Genomic DNA, 16,629 nt, shown 5'->3' with positions numbered 1-16,629 from the left:
GTTCACAGTTTAAAAAGTTATTTACATTCACACAGAGAAACTGTTTTTCAGAATTTTGTTCTGGAGTTTAAATTAAGCTTTCATAAAAATCAAAGCCTCGAAGGATCATTAGGCAGGAGGTGCTGCTATGGACAATTAATTTCACCAGGCAGGAACAAACTAGTCCAGTGCACATGCTCAGTAGGAATCTGTCCCTGTCTTTGTAAAAAGAGCAAGACTTCAAGATTTACAAGTCTTTGTAATTAATCCCTCCACTTGATTTCTGTCATGTCTTATATCAGTGTCCACCATTCTTGGTTCAATCTTAACATTTCAATTGCTTATTTAAATAAATATGACTTTTAATTAATCGATGTTAAAAGAGTTTTAGGATCCAAATATACTCTAAATCTAAAGTAAGAGAATTCATGATAATAGTGGATCATCATAATAAACAACTATAAACGACTCCTACATCTGGTACTATACGTGCTCTCATCCACTAGAGGGAACTTGAGGGCAGAAGAAAATTAAGCAAACATGAGTAATTAAACAAATACATTCAGTAAAGGACTTCATACCCTCCCTCTCATAGCCCTGCGACAGAGTGCAAAATTAATATTTCTTTGTTCCGTTATGTTTAACCAGTTTAATGACGTGTGGAAATCTGACAATGATTTAGGTCATTTTGATGAGAAATCTAGAAAAGTGTTGATAAACTGTCAAACCCTGCTGCAGTTGTGACGTTGAAATGCCATTATCTTATAAGAAGGTTAAACTGTGGTCACGTGATCTCCTCAAACGTAAAGTGGTGGAGAAGCTGTAAAACAGAGAGTGAAACCAGCGGGTGTTGCGGAGGTTTGTTGAACTTAACATAAAGTCCAGGGGCCCGTTCTTCGTACGTCGCTAAGTAAGTTAGCTGGATTAGATTGTTGACGATTTCGCGTGATCTTGGATCGTTCGGTTCTCCGAAGCTCATCCGGGACTTGCTGTCATAGCAACAGAGCCGTAAGCGTAAACCTGCTGGGGAGCAGGTTTACTTTATGTAAACAGGATTAGATCGCGGCCACGCAGGTATGTCCGCTTCATTTATACGAAAGCAACAGCGATATTCCACCACTGTTTCACCATAAATAAATGACATCAATGTAACTAAAGATAATGCAGCACTTGATCCTTTTATTGATGTCACACAGATACATACAGGTCATTTCCTAAAAAAGGGAAATGTACTATTAACATTCTATTACATGTATGTGATTATTACAGATGTAATTCATATTTCAGAGTAGTAATTGTAAATTACTTCGTGTAATCAAGATGAGAGACCACGGCTATAAAAGCGAAGGTGGATTTGGGAAGCCTGTCGCAGCCATGTGCTGTCCGTATACGCGAGCCACCCATTGCGGAAGGTGCAAGATTGATAAGGAGAGTCCTCAGAATTCAGCGTATATTGCGGGACAGACAGGATCCTTTAGCTCAGCGCGACAGTGTGCTCATAGAGAGATATCGATTTTCCCGTGAGGGTATTATTCACTTAACCAACTTGTTGACGAGGGGGTGCAGGACCACCACCTGTCTTTTGTTGCTCTGCCCTTTTCTTGGTTGCTGTTACGAACGAACTAACAGAGTATTACAGGCCAGTATTACCTTGCCAAGAGACGAAAAGCAATATAAGAGATAAATATTACCATTCTGTAGAATACTCCTGTATTCCACTTTTACTTGTTCCCATGTTCTTGTGGGTCCTGTTGTGGCTCTAATGTGAAAGGGGATATAATATAACATATTATAATATAATATAATGCCATATGATATTGGACAATATAGTGTCATATGATAGATCTACCCTACCGCCTACTGGTGTTGGCCAGAGGGGCCGATGGCGCGATATGGCAGCCTGGCTACAACCGTAGCTGCCTCCACCAGTGTGTGAATGTGGGAGTGAATGAATAGTGGTATCGTACAGCGCTTTGGGTGCCTTGGAAAGCGCTATATAAACCCAATCCATTATTATTATTATTATTATTAAATTACCTACGAGTTTGATTTGTCAGCAACTTTCTGCCAGCCCTCTCTCCTTGCTTTTGCAGCCTTTGCAGTGTTCTCTTGCGTTTTAATTAAACTCTGAAACTCCTGAAATCCCTCACTCATGAGTTCTTGCTCTGCTGCCGGATAATACCGAGCACGCCCCTTCGACATTTTCGCCGACCAATCAGCGGGTTGCCGATCAATGTTTCTACTATCGATGCGTAGCCCCTTTTACGACACCCAGTGATGTCACATTACTGCGTCCAGCTGTACTAATCGTCAACAGCAGGTGTGTTCGGGGAACCGGATTAGCGAGCTCACGGTTAGCGCGATAGTTTGATCTTGGATGTGTCATTTGGTCTTGGATGTAGTAAGCGACGTACGAAGCACAGGCCCCTGGTAAAGATCACTTCTGCTGTAAGCTAGTGATGGCCAAATGAAGCTTTCCGAAGCACTGAAGCTTGTATTGAAAAACGGTTCATTACTCGAAGCTTTTCAACACAGTCCTCTCCGGTGACATCTGGTGGTGAAAATTTTGAAGAGCAGCTTGAATCTGCAAAATAAAACGGACTGCTCAATTATCACTGCTCACACAAGAGTAGAGTTCTCTCTGATATTGGGCCACCGTTCCGTTGCTTTGAACATGTAATTGGTTTTGTTTTCTCGATTGGGGGCCTGAAAAAAATGTAATGCGTATTTGCGTAATACATTTTGATCAATAAACTTTCCCTATTTAAACATGCACTATGGTGTGGCCTTTCTTTGCTCATAACTCCTTGATGTTGGTAAATACAATAAGTGAGCAATATATATAATATACATATGAGAATGCACAGCACATTATGGAGTATGCCCCTGCTGTGGAGTCCTGCCTCCATCTACTTGTCATTTAATCACTGGACAGCTGGACAGGTTCATACAAAATATTAGATGAGGCCAATTGTCCTATACATATTTTTGACCTAGGGGTGGGATTGATTGTGAACTGGAAAGGGAAAATGCTTAGGAAGCTGAGTACGGCTGCATCGTCACTGATTTGTAGAATCATTTTGATTCGATACAGGATCCGATTCAATTTGATTGGAATCTGGAAAGTTTTGCCTCAGTCAGAAATATTACAGTTCTGATCATTTAACAGTATATATCCATAATTTCGTATCTATTAAAAGAAAGCTGACACATGTGAGACTTAATTAGAGATGTAAACAGAGAGTTATGAAACCTGCAGCTGCAGAAGCCAGCGAGGCAAACACAGCGCGGACCCGACGACACATCAACATCTGATTCTGACGCGTCGGGTCCGCGCTCTGTGTTCACGTTTGTATGCAGAATCCGTAAACCTGCTCCCAGTTACTGTTTTAGCTGCATGGTGTTTGACGACATGTTGTGAGGTTTAACCTGATATGCTGGCGTTTCAGGCATAATAACGTTAATTTACAAATCGACACGGGATTTTAATGAATCAATATCACTTTATTCAATTTAGTATGGATTGTAATCAGAAAAGCGATAATCAAAACCCACCCTAATCAAGAATTTGCAAAGTAAAAACATGATCTATGTAAGCTAGCCCTTTTGTTATTTACAGTTAAAAAGAGGATTAGTGTTACTGTGTGCTGGCTGAGTCTGTTTCTTTTCTTAGAAATAGTTTCTCCTGCCCTGGAGAAAATCCACTTGCATGGAACAGAAGAGGCTGTGGAGTGCAGGAACCACACTGCAAGTTGGTAGATATGCAGGTATTCCTGGGTCCTGCAGACTATCACCTAACAACAATAAACAAAATGATTTTCTAAACTGTGTAGCAATGTAATGTACGTATAGTGTCAAATACATTTTTGTAGTCTTCATTAGCTTTAATTCACATGGAAGTGTTCCTACAGTCATATGCTGTAATGATATTTACATTATGAAAACATGATTTTGGACATTTCAAGTTTTTCACTTCGGCAGATAAAATGAATTGAGCAAAATCAACTCAAAATATTTCCACACGCCAGAACGTCCTCTCTTCCTCGCTGGCTCCATATCTGTCAGTGGAATGATCACCTCTTCGCTATCTGTCACCATCAGCACACTCCACGAATCCCGTGGATGATTCACTTCCTTATATCCGTTTGAATCAGGTACCGAAGCAGTTACGTGCGTAATGAAGCTTCGGACGTCACTGGTCACGTGACTTTTGCCAAACGAAGCAAGCCTCGACTCAGTGCTTCTGAACCAGTGTGTTGTTTTTTTCGACACACGCTCCGGAGCGTCAGCTTCAAGCGGGCCATCACTACTGTAAGCTGTGTTTAACATGTGCGGTGCTCTCGCGTCTCTTTAACAATCATGTAATCGATGGTCTTTCCTGTGTTCGGGTGATCCACGTAATTCAATTCAATTTTATTTATTTAGCGCCAAATCACAACAAAAGTCGCCTCGAGGCGCTTCATATACTTATACGTACTTGTGTACATGTTGAAACAGCCGACAGAGCAAAAGTGGACAATAAGGAGAGAGTAAGAGAGAGAGAGAGTGGACCCTCTCTCTCTCTCTCTCTCTCTGTGTGTGTGTGTGTGTGTGTGTACTGGTCTTGGGTGACTTTTGAACAAACCTGTCTTCATTCTCAGGTTGTGCGTTCGCAGAATTGTTGTTTACAAGTGCTTGAAGATGAATAATTTGGAGGAAGAGGAGGACAGAACACCGTCTCCTGTGTCTATGGCCAGTGACTGGTCCAAAGGTCGTCCTCCAAACTTCAGTAATGAACGGGGACCCTCAGACACAAAGTAAGAGGCGGTTTCTGCTTTACACTGACCTGAAAATGAGCCAGAGTCAGTGGTAGTGTCTTTAGTTGTAGAATAATGTTGTTCTTCCTGTTTTTTGTTTTTGTTTTTAACCTGCAACTCATATGTAATAATTTTATTTTTATTGTTTTTGTTAAATACCACAACTACCTGATACCTCTGCATAGTTAGGTACCCACATAGTTAGATACCCACAAACTAAATGTAGGGTAAAGACTTTAAAAAGAAATCTTACTAATACACTTTTTGGGTTTCAGGCATGGTAGTGATGATGTGAAGGATAAACCTATAAAGAACACAGAAAAAGTAACAGTAAAATCAAACAGCAAACTGTACATATAACGTTTATTTCCCAGCATAGAATCTATAATGCACTTAAAACAATCTTTAAATGAAAGACTCAGAGAAAACGTGTTGTGAAAGTCGGAACATAATCCGCACCTGACAGTTTTCATTTCTGTTGTGTCAGCAGCAGACTTGGTGTTGTTTAAGGGTTTCAGAGTAAAAATGAAATATAAAAACAGATTTCAGACGTAGTGTACGTACAAACTTCTTATGAGGTCAGCGGAAAGTGTCCTGTTTCAGGATCTGATATTCAATTCAATTCAATTCAATTTTATTTACACAGCGCCAAATCACAACAACAGTCACCTCAATGCGCTTTATATTGTAAGGTAGACCCTACAATAATACATACAGAGAAAAACCCAACAGTCATATGACCCCCTATGAGCAAGCAATTTGGCGACAGTGGGAAGGAAAAACTCCCTTTTAACAGGAAGAAACCTCCGGCAGAACCAGGCTCAGGGAGGGGCGGGGCCATCTGCTGCAACTGGTTGGGGTGAGAGAAGGAAGACGGGATAAAGACATGCTGTGGAAGAGAGACAGAGATTAATAACAAGTATGATTCAGTGCAGAGAGGTCTATTAACACATGAGTGAGTGAGAAACATGACTGAAGAAGAAATACTGCATCATGGGAATCCCCCAGCAGCCTACACCTACTGCAGCATAACTAAGGGAGGATTCAGGGTATGGGGCCTGATTATTTAAGACCTTGTATGTGAGGAGCAGGGTTAATTCTTATAGAACAATAATGCTGTTGTGAAAATGTTTGCTACCAACAGAAAACAAAAAATTAAAATTAAAAAATCGATATTTGTTATGTATTGTTGATCCTCATTAGGGGAAACAATAATTTGGAGGAAGAGGAGGATGGAACATCATCCCTTGTGCCCAGCTGTATGTCTATGGCCAGTGACTGGTCCAAAGGTCGTCCTCCAAACTTCAGTAATGAACCGGGACCCTCAGACACAAAGTAAGAGGCGGTTTCTGCTTTACACTGACCTGCAAATGAGCCAGAGTCAGTGGTAGTGTCTTTAGTTGTAGAATAATGTTGTTCTTCCTGTTTTTTGTTTTTGTTTTTTCCCTGCAACTCATATGTAATAATTTTATTTTTATTGTTTTTGTTAAATACCACAACTACCTGATACCTCTGCATAGTTAGGGACTCCACCCAGGGACTAGGGTGACCAGATACCCACAAACTAAATGTAGGGTAAAGACTTTTTTAAAAATATATCTAACTAGCACACTTTATGGGTTTCAGGCATGGTATTGACAATGTGAAGCATAAATATACTCATTTATTTGAGTGCAGTTTTCCAATTTACCATGCTGGTCTGTCGTGGAGCTAATATGGCGCGACAGACAACCATTCGTACTCACATTCACACGTATAGGTAATAACCTAACTCCACTTACTGCATAACTTTGGACTGTGGAAAGAAGCCAGAGTATCTGGAGTAAACCCACCCAAACACTGAGAGAACATGTAAACTCCATCCCAGATAGATCAGGGAAATACAAAAACTAACTGAAAAACTTTAAACCAGTTAAACCAGGGGCGGGGAACTCTGGGCCTCAACGGCCGGTGTCCTGCAGGTTTTAGATATCACCCTGAGTCAATACACTCGGATCAACTGATTAGTTCATTAGCAGGCCTAATTTAAGAAGTAATTTAGCCATTTAAATCAGCTGTGTTGGATGAAGGATACATCCCCACCCCGCAGGCACTTGAGGCCTGGAGTTTCCCCACCCCTGATTTAGACCCTCCAACTCTCCCCATAGAGGTCTGAGAGATCTTCTAGAAATGGTGATGTTAATTTCTGGTTAATCAATTGGTCAGTAGGGGATTATTTTATACCAGTTAATCTCCAATCTTGAACGTAACAGGATAGGTTACCATGGCGATTTACCTCGGTGAGAAGTGAACCACCTTCACAGCTGGACAAAATGCTGCTTGGTAGTAGAGTCCTCAGGAAGAGACCGAAAAGTAGATATCAGGAAAATACTGTCATGATAAACCCTCTTCCTTGTAAACAGATGTGTTGACAGGGTGCTGAGAGCTCGTGTTTTGGATTAATATAAGTTCTGATGGTGTAAAAGGAAATAATTATTGCTTGATAAGTAAAGAAAGAGCATTGACTTAGTAATAGACCATTCTGAGACTTTCAACTTAAATAACTTCATGTTTCGCCACATGGCCAGAATAAGTTTCCCTTTCTATCCACAGAAAGAACAAGTGTGTGCAGGAGCCCGTGTCCAGTTCTGGATTTTGGACAGCCAGTAGGAGCAGCTGTGTGCAAAGTAAAATTGAGCATCTGTTTGCTGATGGAGTCATTAAAAAAACTAAGCAATATATGTTAAATGTTAAATATGTGTAAAAAACTATATATAAATTTTGTTTTATTGTCTTTATTGTCTTTCAGTAGATGATGGCCTTCAGGAAGTTTTCGATGAACATAAAGTCTGTTTGAAGATGCGATGTCAATCTGTGACTGAGGGAACTGATAAAACAGGATGTGAAACTCTCCTCAACGCAATCTACACTGAGCTCTACATCACAGAGGGACAGAGTGAGGAGGTTAATACCCAACATGAAGTGAGTCAACTTGAGAGAGCTTCAAACAAGAAGACCCTCCATGATGCTCCAATCAAGTGTTGTGACATCTTTAAAGCCTTACCCGAACAACAAATGCAAATCAAAGTGGTTCTGACCTACGGTGTTGCTGGCGTTGGAAAAACCTTCTCAGTGCAGAAGTTCACTCTGGACTGGGCAGAAGGTTTGGAAAACCAAGACATCAGTGTGGTGGTTCTGCTTTCATTCAGGGAGCTGAACCTGATCAGAGATGAGCAGTATAGTCTCCTGGAGCTGCTCCAGGTTTTCCATCCAACATTACAGAAGGTCACAGCAGAGAAGCTCGCTGTCTGTAAACTTTTGTTTATATTTGATGGTCTGGATGAAAGCAGACTTTTACTGGATTTCACTAAGAGGAGCGTCATGTCTGATGTCACACAGAAGTCAACGGTCACGAATCTGCTGACAAACCTCATTGAAGGCAATCTGCTTTCTTCGGCTCTCATCTGGATAACTTCCCGACCAGCAGCGGTCAATCAGATCCCCCCTACATGTGTTGACCGTGTCACCGAAGTGCGAGGTTTCACTGATGCTCAGAAAGAGGAGTACTTTAAGAAGAAATTCAGTGATGAAGAGCTGTCCAGCAAAATTATTTTCCACATCAAGTCATCCAGGAGCCTCCACATCATGTGTGGAATCCCAGTCTTCTGTTGGATCACTGCTACAGTTCTGGAGCACATGTTGACTGGAGGGCAGAGAGAAGAGCTGCCCAAGACCATGACCGACATGTACTCACACTTCCTGTTGGTACAAACAAAAAGGAAGATTCAAAAGTACCATGAGGGAGAAGAAGCAAGTCCAGAAGAGCTGATGGAGGCTGACAAGAAAGGTCTTTTAAAGCTCGGGAGGCTGGCATTTGAACATTTGGAAAAAGGAAACCTCATGTTCTACCAAGAAGACCTGGAGCAGTATGGTGTGGATGTGACAGAGGCCTCGGTGAACTCAGGACTTTGTACAGAGATTTTCAAAAGAGAGTGTGTGATCTTCCAGAAACCAGTCTACTGCTTTGTTCATCTGAGCATTCAGGAGTTTCTGGCTGCCGTTTACATGTTCCACTGTTTCACCAATAAAAATACTGATGTTCTGCAGGACTTTATAAATATAAAGTCTTTTCTTGAGAAAACCTCTAAAAAATCTGGAAATATTAATTGTTCCATCCCATCTCTGGATGTCTTTCTGAGCAGAGCCATGGAGAAATGTTTGCAAAGTAAAAATGGCCACCTGGACCTGTTTGTTCGCTTCCTTCATGGCCTTAGTCTGGAGTCCAACCACAGACTTTTAGGAAGCTTACTGGGTCATTTGCAAAATAGTCCACAAATCATCAAGAGAATTATAAACAACCTGAAGAAGATGAACAGCGATAAAATATCTCCCGACAGAAGCATTAACATTTTCCACTGTCTGATGGAGATGAATGACCTCTCAGTACATCAGGAGAGCAAAGAGTTCCTTAAGTCAGAGAACAAATCAGAGAAGAGACTCTATGAAATCCACTGCTCAGCTCTGGCCTACATGCTGCAAATGTCAGAAAAGGTTCTGGATGAATTGGACCTGAACAAGTACAACACATCAGAGGCAGGGCGACAGAGACTGATCCCAGCTGTGAGGAACTGCAGAAAGGCTCTGTAAGTCTAAAGGCCCTTTCACATAAGACGCGGCATGTGCAGCGCTGTACTCCAAAACCCATTCTTTTCTATTGCACAAGACTACTCGCACATGCTGTGGTCAAAGTTCAACCCAGCTGAACTTTAACCGCTATATGCTGTGACATACCTTTGCACAACCAAGAGAAACGAAGCCTACAGTCACACTAACCTCAACCACACAATGGACGAGGAACTCTATGACACATGTTTACATACATATATAGGGACCTCCTGGAGCCCTTGAGTAAGTCACTCCATTCAACAGCTATGTGGAGGAAAGCACTGTTGTGGAAACGACATACTCTTCCCTAGTTGGGATACTTACAATGTTTTGCCTTTTATGGATGAGAGATAAATGTTTTGAAATGACACAGAGCAGGCACAGCTGGTACACATAGAGTGAGCAGAAAAAAATGACATACAGTGCAGTAGTCAGCGCAACACAAATTTTGGGCCATTCACTCTAGCTGGCGGTCAGTGCAGCACACGCTGCCGCATCCTACTCTCATTCCTACTCTCACCTATGGTCACAAGCTCGGACTGAATGGATGATGTTGCAGATACAAGTGGTAGCAATGATTTTTCTATGAGGTGTGGCTGGGCTTTCTTTCAGAGCAGCTGTTAAATTGAAAGAGGTGCCCTGGATGATCAAAAGTCTTGACATCTCTACTCAGAATGCTTCTTGGTCTAGATATCAGCTAGCTACACTGGAAAGCCCCCAAATTGGCTGTTGTTCCCAAAAGGCTTTTCGCTGATGGGTTCCCTGATTGAACAAGATCTGCTCAACTGTTTTGATGTTAAATGCAAAAGCAAAAATAAATATGTAGTATCTTCTTCCATGATAATGTCTTTTGCAAATTTGTCTTATCACAGACTTTCTGACTGTGGAATTTCAAAGACTCACTGTGAAGTCTTGGCCTCAGCCCTGAAGTCCAATCCCTCCCATCTGATAGAGTTAGATCTGACCTTCAATGAGCTGGAGGACTCGGGACTGAAACTGCTCTCTGTAGGACTGGAGAGTCCAAACTGCAGACTGAAGACCCTGAAGTCAGTACCCTGACCGTTGTTGTTATTTTTAATACATTTACTTTATAAATTTGGATATACATTTTCAGGATTTTCCAAAACAACCAAAAAAGTACATAAAAAGTACACAAAGTGAAACCTTGCTTTGGTTAGTATCCTTTTCTGTGCTTAGAAAGTGAACAACACCATTTTGTACCATTTCAGACTAGCTAAAATATGTAACAGACTGCTCTTAATGGGGGGGGGGGGGGGGGGAGAGATTGTTTGGAAGCATGTACCAGTGAAATTTTAGCCAAAGCTTAGTAATCATACCTGCTAGGGTTAACCGATCCTACATTGATTTTTTAATTCCTCCTATCTAAGTAATCCAATCTAATCATCACTGAATGCCTGCAAGATACAAGACCATCATTAGAGAAATGCTAAGTCGTTATTTCAGTTAGTGATTTTTTTTATGATACCTTTTCCCTGAATTAGTTTTATATCTGTGCATTACATACTATAAAGTGATGTGGCACTACGTTTAAAACCTGTCAACATGTCATTAGGTCAGAAATAATTGTATCTGTCTTTTTCTTTCTTCTTTTGTTATTCAGACTGTGGCACTGTGGATTGTCAGAGATTAGCTGTGCTACTCTGAGCTCAGCTCTGAAGTCCAACCCCTCCCGCTTGAGACATCTGGATCTGAGTTACAACAAGCTGCAGGATTCTGGAGTAAAGCAGTTGTGTGGTTTTCTGGAGTGTCGACCCTGTCAACTGGAAACTCTGAGGTCAGCTGTGTTTTCATATTAAACTGTGTTTTCAGAATGTAATGATGATCTTACAGGTTCAATTCACAAAAAGTCATGTTCAAATATCTTGTTTTATCTGTCCCTAATACAAGACACAACGGATCTGCAGTTTGTTTATGCCAAATTCTGACTGCCTTTAGAATGTTGCAGCAGAAATCGAGACACATTAGACAAGGGAATTGTTTTTCAGCTCTTCTATTGTCCACTTTTGGTGGTCCCCAACCCTTTCATGTTGTTAGCTGCTACATGTGGCACCCACTGTGTTCTTCTGCTTTAAGGTTCAACATGTTGTGCATTTAGAGGCCCAAAACAGTTCGGCCATTTTCCCTCTTGCATCAATAAGAGATTTTCACTCAGAGAACTTGTTGCTATGCACACGGGTGTTCACTGCTCGTGGACTTAAATTACACCTTTCTTGGCTGCTACTTCAAAGCACATTGTGCGCTGTCTGTCCTGCGTGCTGCACAACAACATTGAATATTTAGTATTTACTGCTGTTTACACTTAGCTAGATTAATGCGATGGTGTTGTGTTTAGTATGTTGCTTTGTTGTTGTTTTTTTCTTGTTTTCTATTCTTCTTCTCTCAACAGGTGATCCAGGAGATTTTTTTTCTCCCCCCTTTCTCACTGTCCCTCTCCCCTTCTGTTTTTCTTTTCCTTCCCCTTTCTTTCTCCCTTTCCTATCCCTCACTCATGTCTGTCCCGTCTGTAACATCTGAAAATAAAATATAATAAATAATAAAAACAAAGGTCGATCAAATGGACCAATACGGCAATGCCACGATGATCCATTTGGCAAAGTAAATCCATTGGGTATCCTTGTTGGTCTTCAGACAACAATTCTGATGGCTAAAGAACCAAATGGGACAGGCAAAAAAAAATAAAAATAAAAAAAATAAAGAGAACTTGTTGCTTTTGTGTCTATTCTCTGTAAACCCTAAAGATGGTTTGTGGGTAAATCAGATCAGTAGTTTCTAAAACACTCAGAACCACCTGTGTGGTTCAAATAATCCTGATATGCTCAAAATCACTTGTTGCTTGATTTGAACTTAAGTAGGTAGGTTGTCTTAACCATGCCCACATGCCTAAATGCATTGAGTTACTGCCATCAGGCATTACGCAAATCAGTGTTAACAGGCAGTTAAATGGGTGTGCATATGTTTTTTGCTGAGCACAACTGCATGTAAATGAAGTCACTGCTTGAGCTGGCAGTGTATGAGAGCTGATTTTATTATGTCTTTGTTGTGCAGCAGAAATAGCAAGATTTGATTAGTAATAATAACAGCTCTTTTTTTACTTATTATGTTTGATTATTTATATGAAATATTTAAAACAGAAACATTGTCTTTTTATTTTATTCTTTATTCAGACTAAGGGAGTGCTCTTTGTCAAAGGCCAGTTGTACTTTTCTGTGCTCAGCGCTGAAGTTAAACCCCTACCACCTGAGAGAGCTGGACCTGAGTAGAAACGGCCTGCAGGATTCAGATATGATTCAGCTGGTGAATCTTGTGAATAATTCAAATTACAGACTGGAGAATCTGTGGTAAGTAGGAAGTTGCATTGAGTCAATGCTGCTTTTAGCACTACTGTATAATACACAGTTGGTATCGGAGCAAAGATCGAGTGTTTCCTTTTTTTTTTTTTTTTTTTTTTTTTTGTGTCCCGTTTGGATCTTTAGCCATCAGAATTGTTGTCTTAAGGCCAAGGCCAATGTGCTTTGAGGCAGCAGCCAAGAAAGCTGTAGTCCGCGTCTGTGAATACCCATGTGTACACCTGTGTGGATCAGCATGCTTGCATTCCAAAGGTTTCTCCATGTAACGATCTGCTAGGGAGTGTGGGGAGCCACAGCCCCGTCCTCCAGGGTATGAAGCAGGTATGGAGGAGATCAAAGCTCCAGACATCCAGAGGCTCCCAGAACACAAGAGACCAAGGAAGACCAACAGAGGGGCAGCCGCGCCACTGTCCCAGTAAGAGCTGAGGAGAGTCCCAGATGAGGGCTCACTCAGCAGCCGCGGAGAAGAAGCCAGGGGGAGTTGCAGTGACGCGCCCGTGAGCTCCGTCGGCAGCCAGCCGTGCCTGAGTGACCGAGCCCCAGGCCGAGAGGCCGGGGGCACCCCACCTCCGAAGTGGCCCGAGTGAGCCCCAGGCTCCAGGCCCCGATAAGCGGCCGCCAAGGAGTGAGCCGGTGTGTACCCGGACGCCCACCCCCAGACACAAAGAACCACCAACGCACCGATACCTGAGGGAGTCCGCCACTGGCAGGGGAAGTGGTGGTGGGTGGAGATAAGCCTCCAAACCTTGGAGGGCCTGAGATGTCCCTAGAGAGGTGGCGTCTGATACCCAACCTGACATATAGACACAGACATACAGGCACACACAGACACAAACATCCATTCCCACCCTCATGCTCTCATATGCACTTACTCCACACTCAACCAACGTGGAGACAGACATAAAGAGACGCTGTACACACGATCACACTCCCCAAGCGTACTCTACGAACCTCCTCTGCACCCTGGTGACATACCCCTACTCCAAGGCCCTGCATGTGTGGGTGGTTGTGGTGGAGCGGGAAGAGGGAGGCAGCTGGAGATGGGGAGGGAAGGAAGGGAGGGGCAGGTGACCCCTCCCTGGGGCCAGCTCCCCCGCTGACCCCAGTAGGCACTCCCATACTCCGCGACCCGCCAGGGAAAGGGGGCCCAGGCCCATCCAGACTGGGGCCCAGTGTGTTTCGAGTGTTTCCTATAAACCCTCACTGGCTGCTTTTCTCAGTAAAGCGGCAGCTGTTAACAGTCATCATTTTTTGAGAGGACGAGATTAGACTGAAACTTGCGAGGGCTGCACTGTGTTAACGTGTTAGCGCCGTGCAACCCTGGCATGGGCCGAACGGGAATTTGCTGTGTTAAGGCGTTAACGTCGTATTAACGAGAATAACGCTGACAGCACTAGTAAAGACCCTAGAAAACCCCAAAAATCATATGATCCCCAATGAGCAAACACTTCAGTGACAGTGGGAATAAAAAAACTCCCCTTTAAAAGGAAGAAATCTCTGGCAGAACCAAGTTCAAGAAGGGTAGGCCTTCTGCTGCGACCGGTTGAGAGTTAGTGGAGGAAGACAGGACAAAAACACACTGTGGAAAAGAGCCATAGACCATAACTAATGATTAAATGCAGATTGGTGCATAAGCACATAGTGAGTGAAGGTGAAACACTGGACCTATTGCAGAATAACTAACAGAGGATTCAGGGTCACCTGATCCAGCCCTAACTATATGCTTTTATCAAAAAGAAATGTTTTAAGTTTACTCTTAAAAGTAGAGATAGTGTCTGTCTCCCGAATCCAAACTGGGAGCTGGTTCCACAGAAGAGGGGCCTGAAAGCTGAAGGCTCTGGCTCCGATTTTATTTTTAAATGTGTTAGCAATCACAAGTAAACCAGCAGATCGAGAGCAAAGTGCTCTATTGGGAAGATACGGTACAATGAGGTCTTTAAGATAAGGTGGGGTCTGATTATTCAAGATCAGTTTTTAAGGAGAAATATGGTCTGTCTTTCTTCTGCCGGTCAGCACTCTTGCTGAAGTATTTTGGATTAACTGAAGGCTTTTCGGAATTTTCAGCATCACTCTGAGACAGGATATTTATATTTTGAGAGATGTTGTGCAATTGAAAGAAAGTAATCCTACAAATTTGTTTATGTGCATTGAAGGATAAAAAGTAGATTCCTCACAGTGTTGCTGGAGGCCGAGGTAATGCCATCCAGAGTAAGAGTCCGGTTAGATACCATATTTCTAAGATTTTCAGGGCCGAATTCAATAACCTCAGTTTTATCTGAATCTAAATTTAGAAGCAGGAAATTAAACTTCATCCAGGTCTTTATGTCTTTAAGACATTCCTGCAGTTTAACTAATTGGTTTGTGTTATCTGGCTTCATGGACAGATAGAGTTGGCTGTCATCTACATAGCTGTGAAATTGTATGCTATGTCTTCTAATAATACTGCTTAACCCAGGGGTCGGCAACCTGCGGCTCCGAGAGTTATCTTCATTTTAGATGTCAAAAAGTATTTGAGGCTCCCAGTGTTTTCTTTTGCGTGGAAACCAGGTCCAAATGGCTCTTTGGGTGTTAAAGGTTGCAGACCCCTGGCTTAAGGGAAGCATGTATAATGCAATGTATAACAGACTCCATTTACATGAACAAATTGGAGTCTGTTAGATAGATATGATTCAAACCACTGCAGCGCAGTACCTGTAATACCTACATCGTGCTCTAATCACGGTAATAAATCATGGTCAACAGTATCGAACACTTCACTGAGGTCTAGCAGGACAAGCACAGAGATGAGTCCACTGTCAGAGGCCATGAGAAGATCATTTGTAACCTTCACTAAAGCTGTTTCTGTGCTGTGATGAGCTCTGAAACCTGACTGAAACTCTTATAATAAGTCATTCCTATGCAGATGATCTGTTAGCTGTTTGACAACTACTCTTTGAAGCTCCTGGCCTCCAGAGCTGTAACCATATTTGTTACAAGTATCATCATTACTAAAGGAGGCTGAGAAGTAGCTAAAACTCTGACACAGTGAGCAAGAGTTCAGGAGGAAGAGGCCCTCTGTTCATTTCTAAAGCAAGTAAAGAAGTGTTGGAGCCAAGACATTTGAAGAGATATAGATATGGATATAGATACATGGGTCTTTTTGACCAGATAGTTGTACAATCAAATTAGATTTTTTCTCTCTTTTCTTTAAAGTCAGTCAGACAGAAGCCTGCAAACTCCTTTCCCTTATTTCAGAGAATCATCCTTACACTTAGTCACTGTTCGTTTTTACACGCAGAGCCTGATATGCAGTAATCATATTTTTTTATGACTCTTGTAAACTCTAATTCATGACCTCTGTTATTTCTTCTCTCTACAGCCCCCACGAATTGTCGGTAACAGTTGTCTGCTGAGCTATGACGAGCTCTGCCCTGATACTGATGTTTAAAGGCATTTGAGTCTCGCTGTATGAGAGTCCAGTTCTTACTCAATATTTATGGATGATGTTCTATCAGTGTTGCACTTTGTAGACACTCCCTGAGCCTCACAGCCAGCTGCACATGGACCAGCTGACATTACCCAGCATTAGAGGCGGCTGTAAAAAATTCATGTTCCCATTTAAATGGTTTTAATTTGAATAAAGCGATGTTGATTCATTCAATCCTGAATCGATGTTTAATATTAATGTATTTTGCCAGAATCTCAGCTTAAAGCTCCCAAAAGTATTTCAACAACAACCAAACAGCTAAAACAGTAAATGAGAGCAGCTAAACACACAAAGATGAATATTTATCTGTTCAAAATGTATTTAAATTAGAGTCCACCCTTACCGGAAGTTAGATACACTTATTTCTCGATGATGT

General features: G+C 42.0%; 1 protein-coding gene across 7 annotated transcripts; it reads left to right on the top strand.

Moving 5' to 3' along the window:
* The first annotated feature begins 897 nt into the window (after positions 1 to 897).
* Positions 898 to 16,206, top strand: LOC309697218 (NLR family CARD domain-containing protein 3-like). 7 transcript variants are annotated; one of them, XM_082518964.1, is made up of 9 exons: positions 898 to 1,053; positions 4,620 to 4,775; positions 5,979 to 6,110; positions 7,368 to 7,441; positions 7,564 to 9,397; positions 10,292 to 10,465; positions 11,041 to 11,214; positions 12,605 to 12,778; positions 16,146 to 16,206. In XM_082518964.1, exons 2-9 carry the CDS (start codon positions 4,660 to 4,662, stop codon positions 16,177 to 16,179), a joined length of 2,712 nt encoding a protein of 903 aa, XP_082375090.1. In that variant the 5' UTR covers positions 898 to 1,053; positions 4,620 to 4,659; the 3' UTR covers positions 16,180 to 16,206. The 7 variants fall into 7 exon arrangements, with proteins under 7 accessions (XP_082375090.1, XP_082375089.1, XP_082375087.1 ...); XM_082518963.1 differs by lacking the exon at positions 898 to 1,053 and adding an exon at positions 3,902 to 4,290; XM_082518962.1 differs by lacking the exon at positions 898 to 1,053 and adding an exon at positions 4,321 to 4,376.
* The last annotated feature ends 423 nt before the right edge of the window (positions 16,207 to 16,629 follow it).

The sequence above is a fragment of the Aulonocara stuartgranti genome (assembly GCF_965226115.1).
Source record: "Aulonocara stuartgranti genome assembly, chromosome: 20".
In the NCBI taxonomy this organism is placed as follows: domain Eukaryota; kingdom Metazoa; phylum Chordata; class Actinopteri; order Cichliformes; family Cichlidae; genus Aulonocara; species Aulonocara stuartgranti.
Note: the sequence above shows the minus strand (reverse complement) of the source record. Positions and strands in the feature narration are given on the sequence as shown.

Coding starts and splice junctions, on each gene's coding strand:
- LOC309697218 (XM_082518964.1), top strand. CDS start 4,660: ATGAATAATTTGGAGGAAGAGGAGGACAGAACACCGTCTCCTGTGTCT. Junction 4,776..5,978: donor CGGGGACCCTCAGACACAAA/GTAAGAGGCGGT, acceptor GATCCTCATTAG/GGGAAACAATAATTTGGAGG. Junction 9,398..10,291: donor AGGAACTGCAGAAAGGCTCT/GTAAGTCTAAAG, acceptor GTCTTATCACAG/ACTTTCTGACTGTGGAATTT.